Genomic DNA, 27992 nt, shown 5'->3' on the forward strand with positions numbered 1-27992 from the left:
AGTATCAGGGTGATCCTGATTGGATTAATCATTTGATCACGCATGCAGGGTGTTATCACATACACGCTTGTAAAAATCAAACCAGATTTGTTTCTCTTTCGTCTCGGTATTTGACGATAACATGTAAATGTACGTCAACCTCTTCCTGTTTCTGAAATTATAAACCTTATTTGGAACCTAATGAATCTTAACAAATCCATATATAATCTTACAATTTATTTATGAAGCAATCCTCTACAACAGCTCCTGTGTGGAATACTTAACGTGATGATTTCATGTGTTTCTATAGTCATGTCAAAATTCATGGAAACGAATATAGAGTTCAGGCAGCCAGATAGCATACTTGCAATGTTATTAGTACAATATCGGGATGCGAAGGTTGTAAAAAGGAATCAAATCAAGCGAATATGAAATACCAAGGCACATACATAGTTATTGTGCAGATTTTAGGTTCAAAACAGTTCTTTAAAATAACTAATAAAACATCGGTTGATCCAAATTATGTTATTGCATGTACTAAATTGGTCCACGTATACTTACGGTATCATAATCTAGCAGTTCGGTAACATAAAGCGATATATCTGTCATTTATCCTGTTTTCGCTATTTCATGCAAACATGGACATAGGTTCCTTTATTTTTCAGAGAATTCCTGATGCATCAATCCTTGCTTTCACCAGTTAGCTGATTACGGCTTTTCTTGAGAATGAAGTAAATCAATTCAACGAGTATTTCAATGATTTCGCCTAAGCTCAGTACAGACGCTCCAAGGAATAAGCCTAGTGATCCTCCAATATCGGACAAGAGGTTCATCAGCTGAAATATACAAAAAGATTATCAACATATCACCTAAAACACTGCTATACAGGAGCAGGGCGTTGTATGCCGTATGTCGCGCCATCAAGGCGAATAATAAAGAACCTTACAGGAGGATCGCTTTAGGTCCTCCCGTGCATTCACTTTAAAAGGCAATACGATATTTTTTATCAGTAATTCAAGCTAATCCGTCTATCAAATTCTAATATTATAACAAAAAAATCCATCCATTCAAATGTTAAAAACACATTTTGTCTAGAAAAAACATCTCATCAGCTGAATGTTGAAAATTTCAGAAAAGTGACAACAAAACTAATGTTCGTTTTGAAACTGATGATGACATTTCCACAGTTAGATACAGTGGGAAAGTGGAAAATTCATAAAACGATTAAGGGTTTATCTATCATACAATCGACGAGCTGATTGTTAGGCTATACGTCCAACATTTTCCTCTGGTTCTTTAGTTTTTTTTTTATTAATTGTGTTCTTGAATTGTGGCAGCCACTTTTAATAAATGATAAACCAGACTCAACCAGCATATGATGAAGTTATACATACAGTATCGGTCACAAATTTGTAAGATCTAGATTATTGTGATTGGTGTCGTATTCTTCATTATTTTAAATCACACTCGTTCATCATTTTTGTGTTGTCGTGGCGCTGAGGTAGACAAGACAGAATGCAGCGAATCCGAAATGGTTTAAGATATATTTCGTTGATGAATTGATCAGTGTAACCCGTGTGCATTTTCAAAGACGATTCGGCTTTGTGACTGGTTACTGACATGTGTCGACCAATGGAGTTGGTTCAAAATTTGGGTCTTATTAGTCATCATCCCATCACGAACCATGTACATGTACAGGCGGCCATCTCTATCCTGTGCAACAGCAAAGTTCGTGAATGTCCTCTCTATCCCGTCTCCCCAAATAAAACATCAGGTCAACGAAAACCATTTACTACAGTTTAACGTTATCATCCAATGGTAAGAACAAACACTTCCCTGCATGTCGGTATCGTCAATTAGAGGATGGTGACAGTTTCATCTTTTCCTTGAGATGTTTCTTGGCGGCATTAACAAAACACTGTATAGTGTTCAGTAAATTTAGTGCCATGCACTGTATCCATGTAAAAACCAACACTCGAAAGGGATCAGTTATTATCACGCTAGAAACAGAAGAGAACCCAACGTTGATATTCTACACCGTCCTTCCAATATCCACATAAAACGTTTGCTTAATTCGAGAGCCGGCATGTTAAACAATTCTGTGTCAATTTCGTTTTTCCTTCAAATAACCGTGCAATACACAAATGGTTGTTTAAATAGATTGATTGATTGGTCTTAGAATAGTACTGGCTTAATGTCATAAAACTGGACTTCTTTGTTAATAAGACGTTTATTATATTTCCCCCCTATGACATTAAAACTCTTCATTTGAATATGTGTGGTAGCCCTTCATATTAGCATACGATTGTCTTAATACCACCACCCTAGTTATCTTGGTTATTCATAAGTCTCTCACTTACTCGGCAATTTTAAAAATGTATACGGCAAGTATCACATTTCTATATTATTAGTATAAATTTTAGTAAACTTCATCCCTTCCGAAAGAGGTGGACTGAACGAGGCCTGTGGGTAAGGAAATGTGTTTGATAGAAAATTCGCCAGTCTCTTCTATTAGTAAAACGCGTTTGTTTTCATCATATATGAATTTGGAGGAAAATAATATTGTGATCTACCTTTCTTTGTTTGACACGGTATCCCAGTATGTTCAGGTACTCAGAATGTCAAAATTGATCAAGTGCTGCATTGGTGTTTTCTGTATTTAAGGGTGAAGTTATATATCATTAGCGTTCGCAGTGATTATCGGGGCATCATTTAGAGCCTGTGATAGCAAGGCTGCAGCTGTCCTAAAATGGCTAAGGCTACCTAATTATCAACTCGTGAACAATCAGAGCAGACTAACTGCAAGTTATTGTAAACTGAATGTTTGGTTTGGTATTATTTTACGTTAACAATATGACACTATTTGAGGATAGTGTCGTTGAACGACGGGGCCACTGACAGGTCTCAAATAGATTCACAACACTCTGAAATGTGATCCCATAACATGGTAGTGTGACACTCAATCTAGAATATTATACAGGAGCTGACAGTAGTCATTTCCATAACTCTAACACTAAAGAATAAAAAAAGGATTTTCTTGGAATTTTAAGAATGTGGAGGAATGCTTTGCAAATGTAAATTAGATATTATGTTGTCTTACATGTTAGTGAAAATTTTACAACCTAATAACCTAACCATTATCTACATATTTTGATTGACTACAACGCGATTTTCACAAAGTCGTTCTCTATACAAATTTCTCTCTCGACATGCTTGCGTGCCTCAGCAAATAAGATGTTGTACGTATACTTCATTCATCCCAATTATTTTCGCCGGGCGGAACAGTTCCAGTGAAAGACTTTTTTTTATTTACTGGCACAACATCTTGAACTGACCATGCAGTAAAATTCATTACTGTCGTGACTAGTAACGCAAGTAAGTAATCACATACTGTCTCGTGCTGTCAATGACTTTCGTGATGGACAGAGCGGTGACAACGAAAATTCGATTTGGTATATCCACAGCTACCTTGATCTCCTCTTAACGCACTCATTTTTAAGACGCTAAGAAATATCTGTCTCTGAATCACTGTTGCAAAGCTGGTCGATGGATGACTCCTTCTGATGAGTTCAAAGATGAAAGAGGAGACATGATTTGATTAAATACTGTTTAATGACTCATCCACATTAAGTGTAGAAAAATAAGCGCATAAAATTAAGTACAAGTACATCGAACTAAAACTAAACGTACTGATTACCATTTACATCTTTTTCGGATGGTTTTGAGATGTTACGTTTATTGAATTGTCATGTGTAAATTATTGTTACTTTTTGTTCTGTCAAATAAAGATTTCATAGAAGGCATGGAAAATGGATATTTGTATTGGAAAAAAAACGAATGTTTGTCCCTTTGTCCTATGCGCACATGGGATAAGAAAACTACCTCTCGTTGATTGGTTCTGCCGTTACATCATTTACATTTATAATTTAAGATTTAATTTCGTGAAGTTTATTTGAGAGCATGGTCTTGTTATTCTTATTATTATTTGCTGTCATTGATTTGAACGGTTCCTGTCATTTGGTTGTTTATTCAACGCTACCTCGCCGTCCTTTTTCGATTCCTTAATCCCTTAGACGTTTAAAGGAATTCGGAAATTTTGTCTTCTTCAATATGTTTTGATGTCTGTCGTATTCAAGCAGACTATCAAATTTGATTTCACCATTCCTAGCGAACCATTAGTGTGCTAAGGGACTATTGTCAATATACGTCAAAATACAAAGTGAGAAAAAATGTTTCCACGTGGAGTGGTTATTGGAAAACGTAGCGAAGATCGACGATTAACTTCAAGCAGTTTTCACACGTTGTCGGGTTTATACTGATAACGTGATAATTTACGCGAGGGGAAAAATGACGTTAATTATACGGAATCTTTCTGATCGCGAAAATTCTTCCTACGCGTATCATTTTGATATCAATTTGCGTAATCTCGAACTACAAACGATGGTGGATCAGTCGCAAAAACTACCTCCACGCGTATAGTTTATATATCGAAATCGCAAAAATTAACCCCCATCCCCGCGAAAATAATCACGTTTACAGTCGTGAATGCCGCTGTATAGACATAGCTAGTTGTGAAATAGCGGATTCGATAGATAGGTAGATTAGGCAAGGTAACATTTGTCAGTCCTTCTGAATAGAATAGTAATTGGAGGCTTATTTATCCAGTAGTTCGGAAATCGGATGGAAATCGACTAGCCTTAAACATTGCCTACCGATGCTGACTTGGACACCTTCACTGATCTTCAATTATGGCATGGAGTGTTCTTTTAGATTTGTTTGGTTTGGGTAATTTAAGGACGACATCCCTTGTGTGAGAGACTATGCGTGTGGTGAGTGCGTTTGTGTTTTGAGAGGCTGTTTGTCTGGAGGTAAAATCCATAGACTTCTTCGCCTTGGCTGACGCTCAACACTTAAAGCCGAGACCTAAATTGTATATAATTGGTACTTGATGCTCTCTGGACGATGTTTAAACTTTAAAGCTGGCACTGGTGAGCCAGCTGTCAACTTAGTGTTACTTGGTTGGTGCTATACAATCGTATTCATATAAGGGCATTTTAATGTCTTGCATACAATATCCCTTAAGGAACCATGCCATCTGTAGACACCGTCTTAAGGGAAACATATATCCCGCAATAAAAGACAAGAGAAAAAGAGACTCCGTGAGCTGTCGACTAAAACCGGCGATTATGGCAAAAAAACGAAAAACAAATCTTAAATTTTGAGTGTTTTTAAGGTTGTTTTTTATGTTTTTTTGTTTTGTTTTGTTATTTAATAACTTAAGTGTTTACTTTTTAGATGCTAATTGCAGTAGATAATCATGTCCATAATGTAGAGGAATGAACTCCTTTGTCTGTTGTGGTCGTCAGCTGAGCATACGCAAGGGTCAATTTCGCGGACATACACGCGCGGGAAATGAACTAGAAGTTGATTCGTTTGAAAGATGTTGATACAATTACAGTTTTGCTTTGTAAACGTTCACTGGGTGCATCCTATTTAGCACAGACGTGTATTGGAAAGGAAAATCTTATCGGAACTACAGATATTTTATTTGCAATTTCCCCAGTAAAATTAAACAGTGCTTTCTCACTTAAAAGGCAAAGTCAAAGTTGTCAGTCACTGGGCCGGTTGTTGATAACACGGAACATGCGATGATCTCATCTAGAAACGCCCAGCTTTAAAACGGCTTGACCCCAACAACAGTTCAGAAAATTTTCAGTCGTAAAGGCAAGATGTGTTATGTTGCGCGCCCCGAAAAGCAAAGCGACAATCCAATATGGTGGCTTCAAAAGTTGGTCCGTAGTAATACTGAACGTGACATAAGCAATGATTTGTTATTAATTCCCATTTCCAAGGTGAGCTATATTTGAAATTTCTAAATAATCATTTCAGAAAACGAAAGTAAATTTATTTAGAATATATCTAATTGAAATGACACTCCCTCATGATGTACCGGTTTTAAAGGGTGTAAAATTTAAAACAAAATCATACACAACAAAACATGGAAAATAGATACGTGTGTGAAAGCGGAAGGTTTACAGGTTTGTATTACATTGAAATTGTTGTCGAAGATATATCTCCAGGCAACTCATGTTGGTGTAAGAAACCCACCAACCGGCACTATATATTGCTGTACGTACAATAGGTACGTCAATCTGTCCGCCGTGGTGACAACACATCCACTACTTCAGCGAGACGCGTCGATACAGGCTGATACCATGCTAACTGTGCTTTCATAAATCTTGTAAACACAACGTAAATGTATCGTATTACCAAGCTTGAAACTATGGCGGTAATTGCTATCTTAACGGAGCACAACCAAAACATTGATTGAAGCCTGTTCCTGAACATAGCGACAAATACAGACATCAGGCAGTCATTAGCAAGCACGATACTGTTACAAAATGTTGCCGTGTTCAAATATAGCTTGCCAACCGTACTGTAAATTGTCGAGGAAAGTAATTAAATCAATTCAGAGCAAGTGTGAATCGCGCTAGGAAGATGTGCGCTTTTTAACAAGGCCTTGATTAAAAGAAACGAAATGCAATTTTCTAAGTGTCGCGTCCACTGTAAAAAAACCTTTACATGTCGACAGTGAATTTAAACAAAGCTTTAGATTGTCATTCAGTAAAGGTTTTTAATATCTTACATTTAATCAAGTAAAATTAAGGAATTCTAGGATATCGTGATGCCTTCCATTACTGCCTAGAAGAATTGTGAAGAATTCAGTATGCACTTCGAGCCAATCCCTACTGATGAGTAACATGTCTGGCTTTACTACTATAATGCGTTTTTCTCATGCACTTCTTGCTTCCTGAAACGTAGGAGTCCAGTATTGTAAATTATTCTAAAAGTAATATATTTGAATTCATACGTGCATGTGTGACTGTGTTATTAAACCGTAATAAAATACTGTAAATTTAACACATTATCAAATTCGAACAGGTTATCGCAATGATCAATTTGCGCACAAATAAAAGTTGTCATAGGAAACAATATAAGAAACTCCATTAAGCGCAATTGTAATTTAGCGAACGTTTTTTCCCCTAAATATTATTACAGAGGTTGTTTTCCGCTCTACTGTGCTAGTTTGATTGCTTAACGAGTTTCTATTAGATGTTTTGTACACGTGCTAGATATTTATGTGAGCTTTGGATAATTACATTATAAGAAGAGGAACATGGGCTAAGGTTAGAAAGACAAGAATAACGGGTAATTTGCATACTCAAGTCAAGACTGGTAAACGACCAAGTATTGGATTCGAATCCTAGCATTACTTGCTGTCTATTCCCATTGCATCGGCGTTAAGGATAATTTATTTGGGATATACATTAATTATCTTCCACGACTTTGTTGTTCCTATATAATGATGGAAATGAAATAAGAGGTTATTTCCATATTTTCTTGTACGACGTATGACTTACATAGCTCCTTAAATCAAATTATTAAAAAGCCATTATTTTTCAACGTGTCAAACTCGAAATTTTCTGAGCAATCTAAAACGAAAAGTGTTCGCATAATTTTATTATGATTGCATTTATCTTTTTTTTTCCTTTTTATATCAGATTAAATGGAAACCCTCCAGAATAAAAAAGAAAGCAAATGACACCGCAAATGATCTGCAATTATAGGACACAAACGAATAAGGGAAAATGCAATCAAACAATAAAACAGCTGTTTGAAACTCAACCGTATGTTAGTATATGTGTTCAATTTAAAGCATATCAGCAGGAAAAAGCTGTTTTGTCGCGTTTGCCATTGGCTATAGATACAGCTACTTGAAACTCTCACTTCCGTCAAACCGTTGAGCATCCCCTAACATATTTACTGGATACAGTTTTTGCATAGCTGTTATATGCATTTGATAATTTTTGTGCAAATATACTATAAGGTCGTGATTTACAATCAATAAGTGTAATGCGAGTTATATTTAGAATGAGCTTCTTTTGCTTTTGCTAGTGTTTCTTTGCCCTTAATGACTTTTGTCTCGAAAACGAAATATTAAACGTTGAATCCTCATTGAACATTTGATACTATCTCAGGTTGGGTCCTTGCATTAATCATTTACTTTTTCGGGGAAGACTTCGGTTTCTACGTCCGTGACATAACAAAGACGTTAAAAGTCATTCTAGTGTCATTATGATGGTCCGGGAGGGATACCAAGCCATTATGCCTGGGACACGACCTTTCAGTAAAATGCCATAAATGTACCATTTAGTTGGTCCCTATACCATTAGGCGAGTCGACATTGTCGTTAAACGACATCAATGTGTTGATAGCGCGATAAATTGTAACAACATACCCATCTGATGTGATGGTATTTGCATTGGATGCTGGTATGTGATATGACGTTAATGGAGTATATTGAAATCTCAATTGTATCCGTAAACTCTAGTGATTTTTCAACAAATACCCAACAAGCCCTACCAATGTTTATTAATGACATGTTGTCTCGGATTGAAGCGTGCTAGAGCCGCCGACACGGAGACAATTCATGTGATCTGTAAGGTGGCTTCCATACTTTTTCATGACCGATCGGGGAATCAAACTCCGGTCGCCTAGGTGAAAGGCAAGTGTATTGCCACTTTACAACCAAGCCTCTCATCCCAACCCTTTTCAGGATCAACGTCTTTGTCCCCCTAAGTCTAAAATTGGAGAAAGGAGTCTTTTATGTATTATGTCTTCTTTTTCCTATAAACTTTTTTTGTTTTTATTTTTCCTCCCTTGACTGTCATGAGGCCGTCGCTAAACTCCCAAACATAAAAAAAATCACACGATTTTTATTAGGATGTACTTCTGAGAAACGCACGCTCAAAGATTGAATAAGTGCTCATAACAAGTGACTGGGTCAATCCATAAAATGTCCAATATCCAGAGCTTTAAAAATATAAAAAGTTCAGACGTCTCAAAGTAGCCGTTGGTATTTTACCGTCACTCATGATTTTACTTCATCATAAAACTGTTTGCAACTTTCTGTAACGTCGTTATGAGGTTTATAAAGGTGAGCTTTATGTCGCCAAGTACCACGGCTGTATAGATTTTCCTTTATAAACTGTAGTTTTCTTATGTACACATTAAGTGTTATATTGCGCCTTGGAAGTTGAGGTAATAAGCAGGGGTCATATCAAAACTGGAACGCCTGGCACAATTAAAACCAATATACATTTATATCAATGAGTTCTGTTTCAGTTTTGCAATTAAGTCTATATTTTCGTTCGTAAAATCTACCCATCGCACTGTTACCCTCATTGCACGTTTCGTAAACTTTCACTATTTCCCTCTTTTCTCTTAAGAATTTGCTTGCTCGTGTCTACTTGACACTGCTTCATTTTTGTTCTGTAGTGTTCTTTTGCAGACAATCAAAAAAAAATCTAAGATAATGTGTTTCCGGTCTCATCTCTTCTTTTTCTTCTTGATCAATTCATTTGTTAATTATCTATCTCGACAAAACAATAAAATCATAATTTTTACGGCCCGTCGTTACAGGCAACGGTCTTAGAGTCATGAAAAGACAACAACATTGAAGATGAAAAAAGGGTACCGAAGTCAACGCATATAGAACAAACGATAAAAAAAACACATACAGTTAAACATGTACTCAAGTTAGACATGACTTTACCTCATACTCTGGTTCTTCGGACAAAAACTCGAAGTTGAGGTCTTCGTAGTAAATATTGATCTTCAGGAAGTTCATTCTAAAGAAATGAAATGTTTTACAATTAACTTATACGTGTGTATAATGTACACACATCCTGGTGTTTTTTGTAATATACAAACTTTATGGAAATAATGCACCAAATAAAGTAACTGGACATCAATCCTGACTCTATAGTCGTCTATGGTTATAGCAACTTAAAATTCCAGAATGCAAAGCGCACTCAATTTGCAAAATATCTGGAGGGGGAGAAAGGGGGAACATGTATTTTGCATCTTACCTCATTTGGTCCGGGTTTAGGTTTCGAAGAGGACAGCTCTTATGTGGTAGGTCATATTTACTGCATGCAAGTTTCATCAGGTCTTCCTGGAAATGTAACGAAACCATATCTAACATTTCGTTGTCAATTGCATTAAACAACTCATCGTTGAACGTGCGCTTTTCTGTGAATCATGGCAGATAAGACGTGTCCTTCTTACAGAACGGGTTTGTGTTATAATGGTTCAGGCGTAGAGCTATATTCTAAGAATTTCCCTATGCATTTCATGATACAGAACAAAGAAAATGCTTTAAAAATTCCATTGTCTTTACTCTTAGAGCCACAAGATTAACAACACATATCAAGAACTATAGTAATGTGCTACAAGTTCCTCCATGTAAAAGGTTCTGATATTCCCGCTGGTGACGCACATATGCCAAAATAACACGATTAATATATATGCAAATATAACATGACTATGAACTGTACTCCCGGGAAAAGCAGCAACAGACAGTAATTATTGGTCGAACTTACCAAATATTCGTGGCTTGGCCAGAGACGTCCAGAAAAGGATCGAGAATAAACCGTCTCACTAGACATGATGAATATAGTTACAAAATGGTATAAGAATACGTATATACTACCGCAATGCCTTTACATTGTGTACTTAGCAAGATCATTACCGTATTTCGCAGTATGTATCAAATTACCTCTACTTGTATTTTATATACAGTGTATGATGTATGGGTTATCCGGTTAAAGTAACAATTTCTTTTAATTTGATTTTGTTCTGTTCTTCATTTTGTACTTGATCGTCATATAGTCATATATATGCGAAAACGAAACATACGGTTTTCATGCAATACTATTGAAAAAATCAAAACTGAATGCGAGACAAGTAATTTGCGAATGTTATACAATAAATACCCATTACGGCAGTGGGGAACACCTGTGGTACATTTTATGTCTATACATTAAGTCGGAAAATAATATTATTTCTTTCAAAGTCTCAACATCGGGTAACATAATTCAGTAGACTATCTGCTACTGTATCTACAACGTGCCATATAGGAGCCAGGGGTGTCCCTCGGTACCAAAAGTATGCAGTTATTTACAGCAAGTCTGATTATAATCACTACATGTATGCTTTATTGGCTCAGACAATTGTTCAGAAATGAGTATATATAGGACAACAGCGAGTTCAATATTCTGTTATTCCTTCATGCATTTCTTTATTGCCATTCGTGCCAGGGTATCGAAAATAATACGCATTATATTACCCACATTGCAAGAGGCAACCTACGTGGAGTCTTGAGGGATGTTGGGATTCAAAAAAGTAAAAGGTGAGCAATAGACACACTTGTGAATAGAATTATTTTTTTATATATTAATTCTAATTATATAGTACTAGCTTGGTAATCAACTTAAGTGCTAGCCCGTATAAGAAAAACTATTGGTTTTGCAACAAGACCAATGTAATTAGAATGCATCACCTTTAAATGATTTTGCTGGGTTGATTGAACGTTAAATGATAACAAACTAACTGCAACTATTGGGAATTGTGTTATATATCCCATGTTCGTGCTGACAAAACACATACCAATACACTATTGAACTCAAAGTTCTTGATATTCAATTTGAACATTGCGGTCGTATAATGATTGTAGTGTTAATTAAGCGACTTACAACAACAAAAGCAATACTCTTATCTTTTATGAGATATCATATAAGCAATCTATCTTATAAAAGATCATCTTTACATATATCTTACATACATGTATATAATATGCCATTTATTTTATCTATAAGAGATTATTGTTATCATTATATATTTCATATATAAGTCATTATTTATTGGCTGTTGATTTCAAGTAAAAAAGATATCTCATAAGTTACAAAATGTTTCTGATATCATTTGGTTAATTAAATAAGAGCTTTTCTTGTTTACCATCAGAAACTGAAATCACGAAAGGAAAAAAAAAGACAGAATACATGTATCTAAATTATTGTTTCTTACCGCCGCTAAATAAAACGTAATTTTGTGCTGCTAGAGCATCCAGCAAACACTTTCATTAGTTCAGATATATTATCGGGTCTCGCTTTGTGATTCTGTAAATCAAATAAGATTGATAGAAAAAGTGTATCTTGTCAAAGTAATATATAATATCAAGTCCACAGAGATGTTACGCGCTAATTTGTTATGCATTACATAACTCGAAATGCTAGATTGAGTTCTAGGTAGGATCAATGGATTTTCTTCTCTCCAGAAATGCAGCGTTTACCTATGGGAATTCCTACGAGAAAATTAGATCAGTGCAAATGATTGCCTGTCACCGTAGTATGTAATTAACACCTACCCAATAGAGACTTTCTCATTCATATCCAAGTTTGCTGAAAAAATTGAAATGTTAGATGAAGTCTCCGATTTACCAACTTACGTCTATTTATATCATTGTCTGTTTATTTCTCTGGTGCATTTATTTTCAAAAATTGGCGTTTGCTTTTTCCTTTTCAGCTATAATGCAAAATGCATTTCTACCAGCAAGGCAGTCGACAGACACATACATGCATTGACGTTTAAAGCAGAATACACAAATTGAATAAGCGAAGGTAATGTTTTTATATAAATGCTGGTAAAAAAATGTATTAACAGTTAACTATGAAAAGGGAGTTCACGACGTAATCAAAGTAATCAAAGTTCTGCAATCGGAGAATTGACAAACTTATAATGTAGCGGTTACCAAAACGTATTCCCGAAAAAAATCTCCCGCGTGTCAAGAAGATCCCAAAGTAGGATGTGGCATCTATGGTGTGTATATTTGTAGATGACGATACAAATACAGTTTTTCTCATTATAACTTATATCATTAATGTTGAAAAGTGAGCGATTAGATCAAAGTCTTTTTCTTTTAAAAACTTTAGTCGATGTGAAATTTAATTTTAATACGGCTTTTTTGCGTATCAATGTTGTTCACTTCTATGTTTTGCAAAATGCACTGTGGAAAAGCCGAAGAATTGCCGTTACCCTGCATGTAATATAAAAATCCTTATGAATACTGGCACCAGTTCAGATTATAGTAATTCGTGTACTTAGATCATAGAAAATGCAAATCATTCCAAACTAGTTGAAGCACTACATTTTTTGGTTATCACAAGCAGAATCGGGATATTCCTAACTCTGAGGGCACATTGTAGAGAGCAAAATTTATATGTCCCCGTCGCAACTCTTTGGAACATGTTCTTTCATCTTATTTCTTGCTTTCCTCGGTCTGCTAATCATTCAACCTTTTGTGACCCTGTGTGTTGCGAGGGCGTTTAACTCCGTAAATCAATATTTCAGTCCCCATCTTTACTGACAAAACAGTTTTACGGTGCAATTCCAATTGTTTGTATATATTCGTATACATTACTTATTTTATAGCTTGGCTTATTTATTTCTGTTTCTTTTTGTGCAATACTTAGGATTAGTTAATATCACCTTTAAGTATGATTTTTTTATCATATGGCTGACGTTGTATTGTTAAATGCCCTAGCAAAAAAGCTATAGTTATTTAAGGGCGGTCTCCCTTGTGTACGTGATGCATGCTGTAGTGGTAGTGAACTGCTGCTGCTGCAACTTCATGTCTGTCTCCATGTGACTTTTACAACTGAATAGCAGAAGCTTCATCCAGGCACATTATACTAACAATGGGCGACCACAACCCTATCGCTCCTCTCCGAAATTGATAACACAAGCATGAGTAGCATTTACCAATTATACAGACTCTTGAATATCTCTGTCAGCTTTGGAGCAGAAACCAAAACCTTCCTCACAAGGGTTTACTCTTAACTATAGGCTTAATAGAGGTATCGTCAAGAGAGATATAAGGAAGAAGTTATGGGGAAATCGAGAACAATTCCTAATTCAGTCGCCACTAACTTACGCCCTATCTGCAGGACAGGACAGTATATGCTGATTATAATACTGCATCTCCTAATGTTTAGGTCCTTTTTTCACAAGAAAGAAAAATAAGATGAGATTCCTTCTTTTGTCCTATTGCGTTTGAATAATAATAGGCATACTGTTTGTATCAGTAACTTGTACCTAGGAAAAATAGAAGGAACAAATATCGATCTAGTTCACCCATTGCAAAACTGACGACCTATTCACGTTGTTCCACAGGCCAGTCCTTTTCATGTGACCTTCAGTGATGGACGTTAAATAGCAAAACTAGACAATCCAATCCTTACTCAATTTTCAAAGCTACGAAAACAACAATATTTTGTTGATTGGATTATGTACGTTCAGAACGATGCCATGACAACTGACTTTTTCATTTGCAAATTAAACAATTCCCAACATAATTACAATCGTCGGTCTCTTAACAACACAAAATTACCTCACTGATATAATTCAATAGTACTTGTGATTATCTAATTATCCAAAGCATTTGTGTGTAATAGTGTACTCATTAAAAGGTCTTTGAAACTTAAGGGCATATGTCTGCAGTATGCTGCAGGATGTAATCGTTTGAAATAATTTGTTCATTTCGTTGATTTCCCAACTCATTTCCAGATAAAACAAATGATTCTTATTATTGAATATTTGGATACTGACTTGCATGCGTTAGGGCAGAAACATCTTCTGGTTCCAGTGAGAAAGTCTTTCGTTACAGCCGTAGCGCAGCCAAAATCTGCATCGATGAAAAATAAAACTATAAGATTCAATACTTTGTTTCATTTTCATCACAGGCCCAAGCCGATTTTCTTTAATTCAAGGAAATTTCTTACTTTAACTTTTCCATTAGCAAAGCATTCAAGAACTGAACAAAAACTCATCAGATTTTCCTAATGAATCCAATTATGCTTTCCTTATATTTTAATTTGAATGGAATTAAGATTTGGTTTGTTCATCAAATTAGGGAAAGTGAATCTATAAATTGAAAAAAAAGAAGAAATTCACGCTCCTGCTCATGTGTAGTCCGTGATCATAACGTCAAAAATAACCAGATTCACCGTATTCAATTATCATGGTTGCCAAGTAATTATGGGGTTGTTAAATGGAAGATTTTAGTATTTTGTAGGTATTTTTTTATCAGACCAGATGCCAAACTAAACTTATTTAAGTTTTAATATTTTCAACAGATTTTTTAAAATATGATGCTTTTTTCAAAAAAAAAATATGTATTCAAGCTTTTTATGAAATTTAATAATTTGAATTGACCCTCGGGATTTCTATGAGCTAACAATAAAAATGATAGGATACCAAATGCAGGTGACCTGAAGGTATCTTTCTGCAAAACTTATGCTCATTCATGAGGGTCCCTGCATTACTAGGATTACCCTGAATCGATCGAGTGAATAAGTTATCTATAGCAGATCGGTGTGGTAGTATTTACTAGGAATACACAGACCTGAACATTTCTTTCCTTGTATCTGTGATTTACACTTGGGTTTTTCCTTGATAGATCGATATGCCATTGTCTAGTCAAGAATATTCGTCATGATATGTACACTCGTTTAAATAGAACAATGGTTCGAAAGACAAGACGGACATGACGAGGAAAACAAATTACAGGAAATAGTAACACACAGGCACGTGTATCAAATACTGAAAATTATTTATATTCAAATGAAAAAAAAATAAACGTAAAATTGATATAAATACGAATATTTGCGTGTTCAAGTCGATTTCCGAAATAAAATCACGGACTTCAATGAATAATCAATTTCACTTACTATAACAAATATCGGTATACAAATATAATTGATCAACGATTATTCTTTGTAACTTATTTGCTATGGTGTGAGCGTGCATTAATGCATCGCAACAATGAGGATTACAACACCAATCAAACAATCGCATTCCCGTAACAAACCTTCGACAGACTGTGCGCAGTGTTGTAGCTGTTCAGATCGGCGGAAATACCCCGTATTTATCTCATTCTTGATGCTACTCTCGAAGCAATTACACACCCGTTCTATCGCATCCTCTTTGCAGTTTACCATACATGCCTAAATAATAAAAAGTAATCAATATTTCTTTCACACAATAATAGTATAGTAATTAGAAAACGCAGTTATGAGAAGATGAAAATAAACTAGGTTTATAGTTACCTCATGGTAACCATTTTATAGTTTAGTTTTAGAATCCGATCTTACCTAAAGGAATCACAAGCAGAACACTACTCCCACCATGATTTACGTTTTTATTCTACTTTTGTCAGGTCATAATCTATTAAAATTGTTAGTCTTAGTTCGTGCTGATTAAAAAATGTACAAAAAAGTAACAACAATTAGTATATAGATTAGTCTAGACTAAATACATTGTTTGTCCTTTTATGTAAATTGAGTAGAGTTTAAATGTATAGTAAACATTTTAAAACATAAAATATCTTTATCTCGATGTCACATGGTCGCATTACAACAAACGTTTAACCACTTTTCAAAATGAGAGACAAACACCACTTTGTATACGACTCATTGTGTAGAATAATGTTCACATTATCTTTCACAAAGTCAAAGAAAAAGGTTTCGTAAAGATGAAAATACCATCGACTTTTCCTTGCTAACCAACTGTTTGATATAAATGCAAAACTTCGCCGCCGAAAAAAACAAAATGCTGTTTAATTTTTTTTCAGTTTAAGCTTCGTCCATTAAACTGGTATTTATTTTACACTCGTGTACATTTCCTGTTACCTTTTTTTCTACATACAATAAGTTTTGAAGTCTCTCTTTGTAAATGCTACTACATTATGATTACAAACATGTTTTAATATACCCCTTTTTTCATCAGCAAAGCAATTATAAATGTTCTTTTCGGGTCTATTAGCATACAAATTTGTTTTAAATACCTGAAAGTTGTTGGTCTGAATTATAAGATTTGAGTAACCGTAGCCACTTTTTGATTTTAAATTATTCGTGTGTGTATGTTTGACATTACCCATTTTATTCATAATGTTAGTCATCATTTTTCGGCCCTAATAACATTTACAGTGATGATGGGCCGTTAAAAACTAATAACTAACTAACGAACCTTGTATTTTTAAAAGTTAATTAACAATTAGACTACTTATATGTAGCAATTGTACACTCATTTAACTATCCACTTTGGTGTATGCTTTATTTGTATAAAAACTTCAGTCTTAAGGTCTTACAATCTCTTAACAAAAAGTATGCCAATTAAGGATAATGCATGCGATTGATGAGGCAACTGAGGACGGTTTTTAGAGCTATTAAATTGAAATGCCGCAGTTGTACAAGGTAGCTTGACATGCTAAAAACGGACAAAAAATGAGGTAATTGTCTGTGTGTTTTAGTACAATACATCAAGCAGAGAGCAGCAGGTACCAATTGAAGTATTCGGAATTAAATAAGACCTCTAGTTCTGGACAGGAAAGCTAATAAACCATATCTGCAGCACCGATTACAACGATTTTAAGGGTAAATATTTTCGAACCTTTTGAAGAAGGTGATCTTCAGTTATTAAAGTTGAATTGAATTATCAGTGTTGTCGGTGTCATGGCTGTGTTGATATGTTCTAGTATTGTTCTATCGAAAACACTTCAAAAGTAATACAGTTAAATTGTTTAATAAAGTTTTTTTTCAGAAAGTAAAAAAATTATCCCGTAAATCCATTGTCACATTGGCTCGGCATATATCTGTATCTATTCCAAGACAAAAATCTGTATTTAGTAACATCTAATTGCTTCTTTATCACGTTTTTAGATGTTGTGAAAGTGTTCTCAACAGTGTTCCAGATAGTCATTTTCAGTCTCACAAACCAAATGCATATATATATAATATTTGTAACTGAAACTTACTTCCTAATATACCGGTTCTGTAAATACACTAGTTTTCATCGCTATTTCTTTATTTAAGCCTTTTTCGCGCTATAATAATTCCGCTAATAAATGACATGGCTAATAAATCTTTTCTTTACCTTCTCATCAACATTACGTATCATGGTTCAAATTTGATAATGTGTTACAAACTTCCGGCATTAAGTATATATATATATAACATGTACCTGATTGCTGTACCGTATACTGAATGACGTGTTTCCGTCCTTTCTCTTCCCAAAGTAATCCGTTGGTATAGCACATGAACCATGTGGTTGTCCCAGACGACTTATTTTGGTCTATAAACATAACAGAAAATACATATTTAGTACATGTATTAAGGAAAGTCTTTTATTTGTTGCATTTAATCGCAAGCAATGGGTGTCATATTGTTATGCATCTCTATGTTTTCGTAACATATAAATTATGACAGAATTACAAGCACAAATGTTGACCGACAGAATATGTACCCTAAAAATATAATTTAGGAATCAATACCGTAGTTATTCATCAAAACAATTAAAACTGGGAAACTACTAACTGATTATGGGTTATCTCTAATTGGGTGCTCTCCCTTTATGTAAATGAGCCGCGGAAAATTTGCCATCAACACATACGTATTTTTGTTACCGTGGCGACCAATATCGGGTAAAATCGCGACATCATCAACGACAGAGTCAATGCGAGTCTTTTAGGCAAAAATAAATAAAAGAGCAGGTTTGACGTTTGACGGAGATCAAACGAAGACAAATCCATAGGGGATAATGAAGTAGGTAAAGTTTTTATCTATAAACAAAACACAGAGAGGCTTTACGTTAACGAACGCAAAAGATTTGGAATATTTTCTTTCTTCTTTCTAAACAAACGTTTTCGCTTGTACGGCTCGACGGTTTCTTTATCCAAATAGAGACTATCCTTAATCCATAGAATTGGCATTAGCAGCTTAGTGCTTAATATTCAGATTTATATATAGTGGTAAAACTGTGTTTTCATTTTTTTCAGTATAATGTGACCGGACGGTTGACATATTTGCATGTCAAGGTACATGGAAATAAATAGCAACCTTCTTTTGCGCTGTGTGTATCAGGAATAACTGGAGCTTTTGGTAGAGTTTGGATCAAGTGTTTTTCCTTACCATCCGAAGACCAATGGAAGTTTCGTATGCAGACGACAAAGTTACCCCTTCTTCCGCCGGAAAAGGTAAACTTCCGTATTGGTGGGTGACAAGTCGCGCGCCATAACCACGTGTAAGGTGAGGAATTGCTTCATGGGTCTCTAAATTGAGGGTCATCTGGAAACCTTGGGAAGCAAACGATAAACAATGATGCATACTTACAGTATAAGGTATTATATATTAATACTTGTAGGTACGTTTTCTACTGGTAAAAGAGGAGAATTAATTGTTCATCATTCACATTTTACACATCGTTTTAATAAATGTTCCAACAGGCGATTTATTTTCATCACCTATTTTCCCCTAACAAAATCGATATCATAATAGTGTTGACAGTAACAAGACCTGGCTTCCAGCAATGCAAATCATTAAAACCCGATTGTTTTTTATTTTTTCTTAATCTGCGTATGAGATGTTGAAGTATGACATAGTCATAATACTGATATTGAAAACAGTATAAAGTTAAGCTTTTACTCATATTGAAAATAGTATAAAGTTAAGCAGAAGCTTACGGAAAAACCGCCCTGATCTGGCAGGGGATGGAACATTATTTGAATTTAAGGTTGAACACTCGTTCAGGTAAAAGTTTTGGGATATATTCCCGAAAACAGGCGAAAAAATATAATCAATATCTATAAAACAACCGGTACATTTACTTCTGGTTATGCGATGTAATCGTAATACCGTTATAAAATATTACTGGTGCCCATTCCTGATTACACAGCCTACGTTTTCTCAATCTAAGTATTACAATTCCACAAATTATAGTAGTTTAATAACATCTGGAAAACTCTGCATTGTGCCGTCCTATGTATAGTAAACTGTAAGCCCTTGGGGTTCACATGGTTGTGGATTTGATTTAGCTATACTAGAAGGCATAAAATATTCTTATTATGATTAAATTCAAATATCTGTGAGTTTTTTCTCATGATGATTTATTTTTCGAATGCATGCTATCCCAGTGGAAAATAGAACTTGCCGTGTGTAAACAAATTGCATACCTCCCCACAAAATGAATAATTTGAATAATTTAATATAGTATTTATTAAATTGAAATAAACAATCAACAATGACTTAACTTTGTCAATAGTTAACTCATTTAATTACACCATGAAATCAAATAAGAAACAACATTTTAAAGTGAGAATTTTACCGTCAAACTGAAATTAATGCAACGATTGGTATTGAGTGGTTTAAGAACATTTTCCACGACTTATTATACCTCCAGCCAGATGAAAGCGACATCTGCTTCCTGGTTGAGCTGACATTTTCTGTGATATTTATGTGTCACACACCTCGAAGAGTTCAAGAACGGTAACTCTGTCTGAAACCTACGAGGGGATCCTCACAAGGAAACTTGGTGCACGCGAGGGAGACTCGAAGTTTAGTCTCCTTGACATGCGATGGCTCTTAGTCAATCACTGACAGTGTTTCATTTATAATACATAATAATACATTTTGTCATACTTTCCCCAAATTCGAAGCCTTTGGTCATATCCTCAACATAGTGACAATGAGTAAATATATGGCCTCAGCTGTTGCTACAAAGATGTAAAATCATTTACCATGTCTGCATGGACGTATTGTAATACATTCATTAGACTATATTGATTGTAAGCTGATATATCAGTCGACTACAACTAACTCAGCTGAAATAGCTTGATTACCATGCGAAGGCATGGGATATTTGTGTAATATTGATATATTGCTGTTATAATGTGTATATATATAGTATTAATATGTCTATATTGATGTGTAGCTGGTATATTAACTTAATATATTGAAATATGCCTGGTGCAATATCTCTCTATATTGAAGTATGGCTACTGTACAAGTTTATTAATGTATTACCGATATGTTAGTCGATGCCATGTATTTAAATTGATGTGTAGAGATGCGCTATTCTCACCGAACTCTGGTCCGCTCCTCGTGGCGACATACGACGGTGACTCAAACGTGTAACAGTTACCATATTCATTGGACACGTGTCTGCGCTTTGGCCTAGACAAAATGAGAAGAATACAAAATGTGTCAAAACCAACAGTGTTCAGCTTAGCTTGAAAGATGGTATGTAAACTAATGTACGTGTTTTCCGGCTGCGAAGAGCACATTCATATAGGTATCACAATGCCTATGGAAATCCTTAACCTAACTGGTTTTAGAGTCCCGACAGGGAAGTGCTTTGGCAAATGCACGCGATGCCAGCTGTAATCTGTTAAGCCTAATTAAAACATGTCACATTCAGCTGCGAGTCTTAGAACCAGAACGACAAAGCATTGTCATCTTTATGGCACCAACATGACGCGATCAGCCGAAAAAACTGCTCTAGTTACTCAATATTTTACGTTGAAATATATAAATCCTAGAACAAACTGCTTGAATAAGTGAAAACAAATCATCTAGTCCCATGAAGGTGTTAGTAAATGAAAAATGACTTGCTCTAATACAGTCTTTAGTCCGAATTTCTTTAATATGAAGACGAACACATTGATTTTGCAGCGCGTGACATTAATTTAACATAAACCAGACTTGAATGAAAAATTTGAAAACGTTAAAGTACAAAAGGCTTTGGCTTAGTTTAGATTTAGTTCAGATGATCTGTTCCGTCTCACCATTTACAGGCACGTCCGGCGAAGGTACAGTGGAGTAGCATCTTGTCTATTTCATGACCCATGTTTATTCGTTCCTCCCTGTGGAAACACAATGACATTTAGACTTGATTAGACTCAAACGGTGATCGTTATTACTGGGAGTTTCTGAAATACAGGGCGGTCAATAGTGTGAATAACAACTTCCAGTGTCCTATTATCTGCCAAACAGCTATAAATAGACCACGAGAAGACCTAAATCTTGGTATTTGTATCCTTCTAAAGTTAAAGATTATAAAACAATATCAACCTGTTAATCTGCATCTACTACAAAAACTGTCCTAATCCTCGAGCTCTGTTTGCTCCAAATTTGTAGAATATAAAATACCAAACAATCTGAATGGCTGTAAAATCTTGGCATACCCCTTGATAAAAGGGGGCAGCCGTTTATTATAAACAGAAAATTTTAACATATAATATCGTATATTTTAGAATTAAAACGTAATTCTCGGGTGGCGCCTGACCTCCTTTAGGGCCAATATGGCATAGTCCTCGATCACCTTTGCTAAAAATTACATGGCGTTATAAATATAATTAGTGTCGCTTTATGATCAGCAGAACACGGAGGAACCCGGTTACAGAAAACAGATAATCCTTCTAAAGGATATGACTAACCTTCTTACATCTAGGCTGTATGACAATTTAAGTGCGTGATGATTTCAATTTCCCAATTGTGTTAATGTTCCATTTCTAGATAGTATCATCACAGCTCCTCCCTCCCCTCCCCCACACACACTTTCAGTACGTGTTAACATGTTCCAGTTGATTCGATTTGCAAGTACTTGTTCCATGCACGTGTATCACAAATTTCGTGACAGATGTGTACTACTGACGAATAATCCTATAACACCATGCATCAAGAAATGCATTTTGATGAAGGCCATGGGGAAAGTCAGTTTTCCATTTTCTTGCGTGATGTAAAGTTAGACGTGTCCGATGAGTATTGCTATTTCCTATTGGATATGTTGTCACAACCCTAGTTCTAATTTTGAGAATGTGGTTTAATCAGGATTTGACCTAGATTTGTAGATTTGGTCCTCCTTTTTATCGATTAGAGTTAGAATTACGGTTACGTTATTATGTCGCTATATTCTGTTGTTGAAAAGTGCATGCTTTGTACGGCCTTTCCAACGCATGGTTATAGCTTACGTTGCTTATACGAGTCTCGGCTTTTAGTATTTCAACATTAATAACACACAGCATAAAAATCAAAAGTTTGAACTCCATTTTTCATATCAAAACCAGTATCTTAGGCATCGCCTGTACGTATGATTTTAGAACATAATATCACAACAGCTATACTCATTTGTAAGCGATGTTTTAGAGTATTAAGAGATGGGGGACAATGCAGGCAAATACGTTGGCAGGAAATAAAGTTAAAAAAAAAAAAAAAATTAAAAAAAATCCCAAGTCTAAATAAAGTAGAGATACGTTAAATTAATATGAAATAAGGTATATTTTAATCTGTTATCTCTATTCGTAGAATTGTATACGTGGCATGCGTGGGTTAATTTGGTTATGAATTGTTTAATGGTCATTAATATATGAGAATAATTAATTGCCTTAACGATAATTTTACTCTAAAGACCCTTGTACTATTGTAGTGTACATACTCAGTAGCGAGTGTAGTAGTACTGTTTCAATTTCAACACCTTTTATTGACATAGAGAAAGTCAATAGGATTAGACACCAGGCATAGCCTATCTAAGTATTCTGAAATAAAATAGTAGAGTAGTAAAGTAGTACTGTTTGCAATGGCGGTCATCTTGCATTTCGGACCGACCCAAATATCAAAACACATGGAAAGGACTATGTCCGGATCATGACTGTGCAATCATGGTTTTCCTGAACAACTATTTCAAACTTCTCCACCAGCTCCAGTGGAATTTTCACCCTCGTAAAAACTTTGACATGGCTGCTACGGTGGCCATTTTGTAACATGATTGGCAATCATGGTTTTCCTGAACACCACTTATTTCAAACTTCTTAAGTTTCACCAGTGGGATTCAGCTCTAGCTTACCTGAAGTGATCCTGTGATGGTCCTGATCAAGTGCTGTTGTATTTCGGGTCAGTCCAAAATCCAAGATGGCCGCCATGGCCATCAATGTCACTATACTTGCTACAGAGTATGTATACTACAATAGTATAAGGGTCTTTAGAGTCAGATGACCGTTAAGGCCCATGAGCCTCCTATTATGAATGGCAGTGTAAGGCTCGCTGTCATTTAATGTTACAAAATTGCAACAACTTTTTTGAATACACTTATTGTATCTTACAATTTAAAAAAGAAACATTTAAACAATAACCCAGTAATCGGTTGTCATGACAAAAGTGATTTTATAGTATCGCACATGTTGATCTGCAGAATGAGCTTGGCCTACATCATCAGAACAAAACGTCTCAGCTTTAACGTGTATGGAGTTTGCGTCCGGCTTTTATGACAGAGGGTAAACAAGCGACCTCGCATATATGCTCTCCGATGGCTCCCTTACCTTCGCTAAAACATACAACTGTATGGCATCCCCGTAATATTTCATTACTGGTACTGACGCACGTTATAGACAAAAGACACGTGGCTATATATATGCTGCTTTTTACTCCAGTGACACGTGTCACAGTCTCGTATATCACCATTGGTTACTCATTAATTCGCGTCTGGCAATAAGAACATATATATCCTGTAGATTGCTGTTTCATTCCTCGTTTCATAACTGCACATTTTTGCCACAGTGTGGTCGCTATGCACAGTGGTAAAACACTTGCCTTTCACCATGGCGGCCGTGGTTCGATTTCCCGATCGGATGTAAAAAGGTATGGGGTAACCTGACCGACCACATGGGTTTTTCCCGGGTTCTAAGGAGAGTAAGACCCCTCCCTTCAACACACATAAGACGTCACGGAAAGGATATATTTGAACATAGAGATGTGTCAAAAAAAAAAAAGATCCGTTATACATTGGTCTTATCTAGTTTGATTAATGAATAAAGTAGTTTTGTCTAAACATTTCTACGCAAGAGAAAGTTTTTTTTTCAAAGAGATGATACTTGGAGTGTAACTTGAACGTAAATGTGTTAAATATAATGTGTTAAAAATAGACGTAAGCGTTTTTGAATATCATCATAGTTTTATTTCGTCACTGAAAAAATAATCAGCTTCCCGAAATTGCAATGTTAAAGCAATTTATATTATGTATTGTCCGTATCTTTATGGATGGTAGTGCAAATTGTACCTCACAGAATGTATAAAATTAAATAATTCTTTAGTGGCAATGTTACCTAATGAATAGCAATCAAGTGTCCTGATAGAATTTACTCACCTGGTCAAAGATTCGTATTCCTGTTTAAGTTTCTCATTGAGAATATAGAAATCATCAAGCTCTTCGGGTGCCTCGTTTCCTCCCATTACGCCAAGATGATCGTCATCAGCATGTCCTACATCAGAATCACTGATCTGAAATGAGGCAGTGTCGTACACAGTATCGCTTATATTGCTCATGCTGCTGAGTAAGTCCTGGAATGTCTCGCGTCCATATTCCAAACCGGATGTGCCGTTCTTAAACTGAAAGTCAAATAACATAAAAAAAACATTAGAATTTGCCATCATATCAAAAAATAGCTCAGATGTTTTTTTTTTATTTGTAAAGTTAACATATGCATCCAGATTGCACTGACCTTCAGCCAATTACAGAAATTATTTTCAAATATAATTAATTAATCAGATTAGACCTTAAATACATATAAACACATCCAAGCCTACCAGGAAGTTGTCGGTCTATCCAATAGGGTATAAATAACCATAGTCACTTTCATTTTTATATTTTATCGTCGTGATTTATGTCTTCTTGATTTTTGGTGTGATATGAACAAGGCGTTTATACTGTCGGTGGTATATAAATACCCGATAAAATGATTACATTTAAAATTCACGAAAAATACAATGCGTTTTTATAATAAACTTACTAGACCTGGCCGCTCAATTTCCATCAATTTCTTCATTATCTTTGTCCCTGACTCCCGGATTTGAGACATCCTTACAGTGTTGGTGTTGCATATGGTTATAGATGGGAGCAGGAGAGGGCGTGTCTCCATGTTTAAACTCGTCTTGATTGGATATGAGTAGTAATGTGTTAAGATACCGTGAAGTTGGTACACAAAGTATCCAGAAAAGGTGAGGATCAACAATAACCAGATTGTGCGCCGCCGTGTGCTTCCACTGAACACACGACTAACACCATGGACTGACGATGTTTCTCCAATAGATCTAATAACAGTTCTAATATTTTCCTCATTGTCGCCGGGCTCTTTCTTCTTTACATTAGTAACAGCTTCATTTATGGTTTTGATGGACCTCAAGGTATCCGACAAGCTCCTCTATAAATGAATAAAAAGAAGCAATGATATATTTCTTGGTGTCAAAACCGTTGTTTGAAATCTTCCAGCATAATCAATATAAAGACAAGACAGCTTATACTTTAACTAAGGAACAAGTTTGTAGTCTGTATTTATACGGTATATTATATGCAACTGAAGTTTATCTTTGAATCCTGATGACGTATGATTCATCTTGACGACAACAACAGCAAACATGTACTTGTTGGTCAAACGGGTGTTACCTTATTTTGATAAGAGCATTAATTTTGTTTGAGGTATCTTTTTTCGAGTTCTCTTGAATATGCAAGAGTAGCAAGTGCCATTTATAGAGACTGGTATGTCTCGGCTAGGGGATAGAACGCTCAATTAAAGGCTGACAGTAAGGCAGTGCCGAGGAGACGTTAGAAATATCTTTTAAAATGAAACAAAAATAAGTCCTAAATTTTGGTTACCGCAGACGTTTGGTTCGGTATTGTCCTACAAACACAATAAGGTTATCGGCTATGTTTACGAAATAATTGGTTATAGATGGACTTGACACCACAAAATGTCACAATATAGTGACCACGAGCGAGCCAGCGAACGTTGTCTCTGCCAGGGGAGATAACCGAGTACCAGCATGATCAAAAGCGTGGCAATGTCAAAAAAGACATAAGTACCACGCATAAAAAAGAGAGTTGACGTAAAATCGATTACTGGATTGGTTTGGAAATGTTTTATTTTCATCATAAAAGACAGAAGTCTAAACATTGGTACAAGAATGCGCTATGTGTCAAAATCGAATTTGTCATGAAAAGACTCCTGCTTAAGCACATACCGTATTTGACCTAATAAGGGCGCAGGGCGCGGGTAATTGACAGTGGGGGCGCCCTTATTAAGATAAGTTATTCTGAAGTTTTATGAAACAGACTATACCTTATAGCAGAATACCCAAGGTTGTGGAAACGGTAAAATATTCAGTCATAAAAATATTCCAGATGAAGATATCTAATCATTATCATATATTAAGCTTTAACACCACTTGAATACTCCTGTAAACTTGTAAACCATGCCAGATGATCTTTAGACCAGAGAACGTGTGTTCCACCATTTATGTTCAAATGGAACTCTTTTGTGTTCTATTTATAGAAACAGGTGATTTCCCAGATCATATCAAACATCGTTTTCTTTGACCTAATAATTGATTTACAATGTCTTTTACTAGCTTTTTGTTCTGAACAAAAGTTATTTATCAACAAGAATGAAGTCTTTACTTTACCTTCAAATAAAGATGGTAAGTTATTATTTGTATATGTGTTTAGTTTTGGGTGCTCTTTGCACTGACATGTCATCTGTAGCCTGTAGGAATACACAAAATGTGGCGAAAACATGTGTTCCAGTTACTTAATTTGCTGAAGAAAATTGAACAAATAAAGTAGCAAAATATTTCACATGAATTATTACTTTTGAACACCATTTTGACACTCAGTCAAAGATTTGTTTCCTTGAAAAAAGGTAGGGGCGCCCTTATTAGGTCAAATACGGTACATTTGTATTATCCAAAGTAGGAACATTGTCAATCTGCTAATTAATACTTTGAGAAGCATACTAGTATTCCAGGATTCCTTTTTGTAATTATAAAACGAATTGATTTATTTCAGACGAGGTACCTTAATTAACTTGAATGTTTTTTTTCTAATCTTAGCATTGTTCATATGTAAAGTCCATGTGACCATATTTCTTTGTTTACGAACGTGAAACACTCCAACTAAAATAAAAAGAAAATGGCTATTGTTTCAATAGACAAAACAATATAATCAATTCCCCTGGTGTCGCTTCAAAACCAATCAGTTTATCAACTTGGTCAATTTATATGAAATGTTCACACATATAGAGGATTATGTAGGATTGATAACAGACACGTGACCTACCTTCCTACTAGGACGGGGAGACACTTTGATGTTGTGTATCCTCATGGTGTCTGCGGGTTGGAGTTTGGTGAACATATCGGTTACATTTTTCTTTACCCTCATCTGTTTTGTTCTTGCTGTACCTGTCACTCCTCAGGTATAGATCACGTCTAGTTTTCATCTAACACTCCCGTGATTCT

General features: G+C 35.4%; 1 protein-coding gene across 1 annotated transcript; it reads right to left on the reverse strand.

Moving 5' to 3' along the window:
• Positions 1 to 201: 201 nt before the first annotated feature.
• Positions 202 to 27992, reverse strand: LOC117344202 (amiloride-sensitive sodium channel subunit beta-like). The gene is made up of 13 exons (XM_033906865.1): positions 27814 to 27992; positions 25493 to 25903; positions 24850 to 25091; positions 21497 to 21574; positions 20794 to 20885; positions 18846 to 19009; positions 17899 to 18009; positions 15749 to 15884; positions 14488 to 14563; positions 10425 to 10482; positions 9912 to 9997; positions 9596 to 9671; positions 202 to 815 (listed from the first exon to the last, which is right to left on the reverse strand). The coding sequence occupies exons 1-13, from the start codon at positions 27913 to 27915 to the stop codon at positions 660 to 662; spliced, it is 1788 nt and encodes a 595-aa protein (XP_033762756.1). The 5' UTR covers positions 27916 to 27992; the 3' UTR covers positions 202 to 659.

This window comes from Pecten maximus, chromosome 15 (genome assembly GCF_902652985.1).
Source record: "Pecten maximus chromosome 15, xPecMax1.1, whole genome shotgun sequence".
In the NCBI taxonomy this organism is placed as follows: domain Eukaryota; kingdom Metazoa; phylum Mollusca; class Bivalvia; order Pectinida; family Pectinidae; genus Pecten; species Pecten maximus.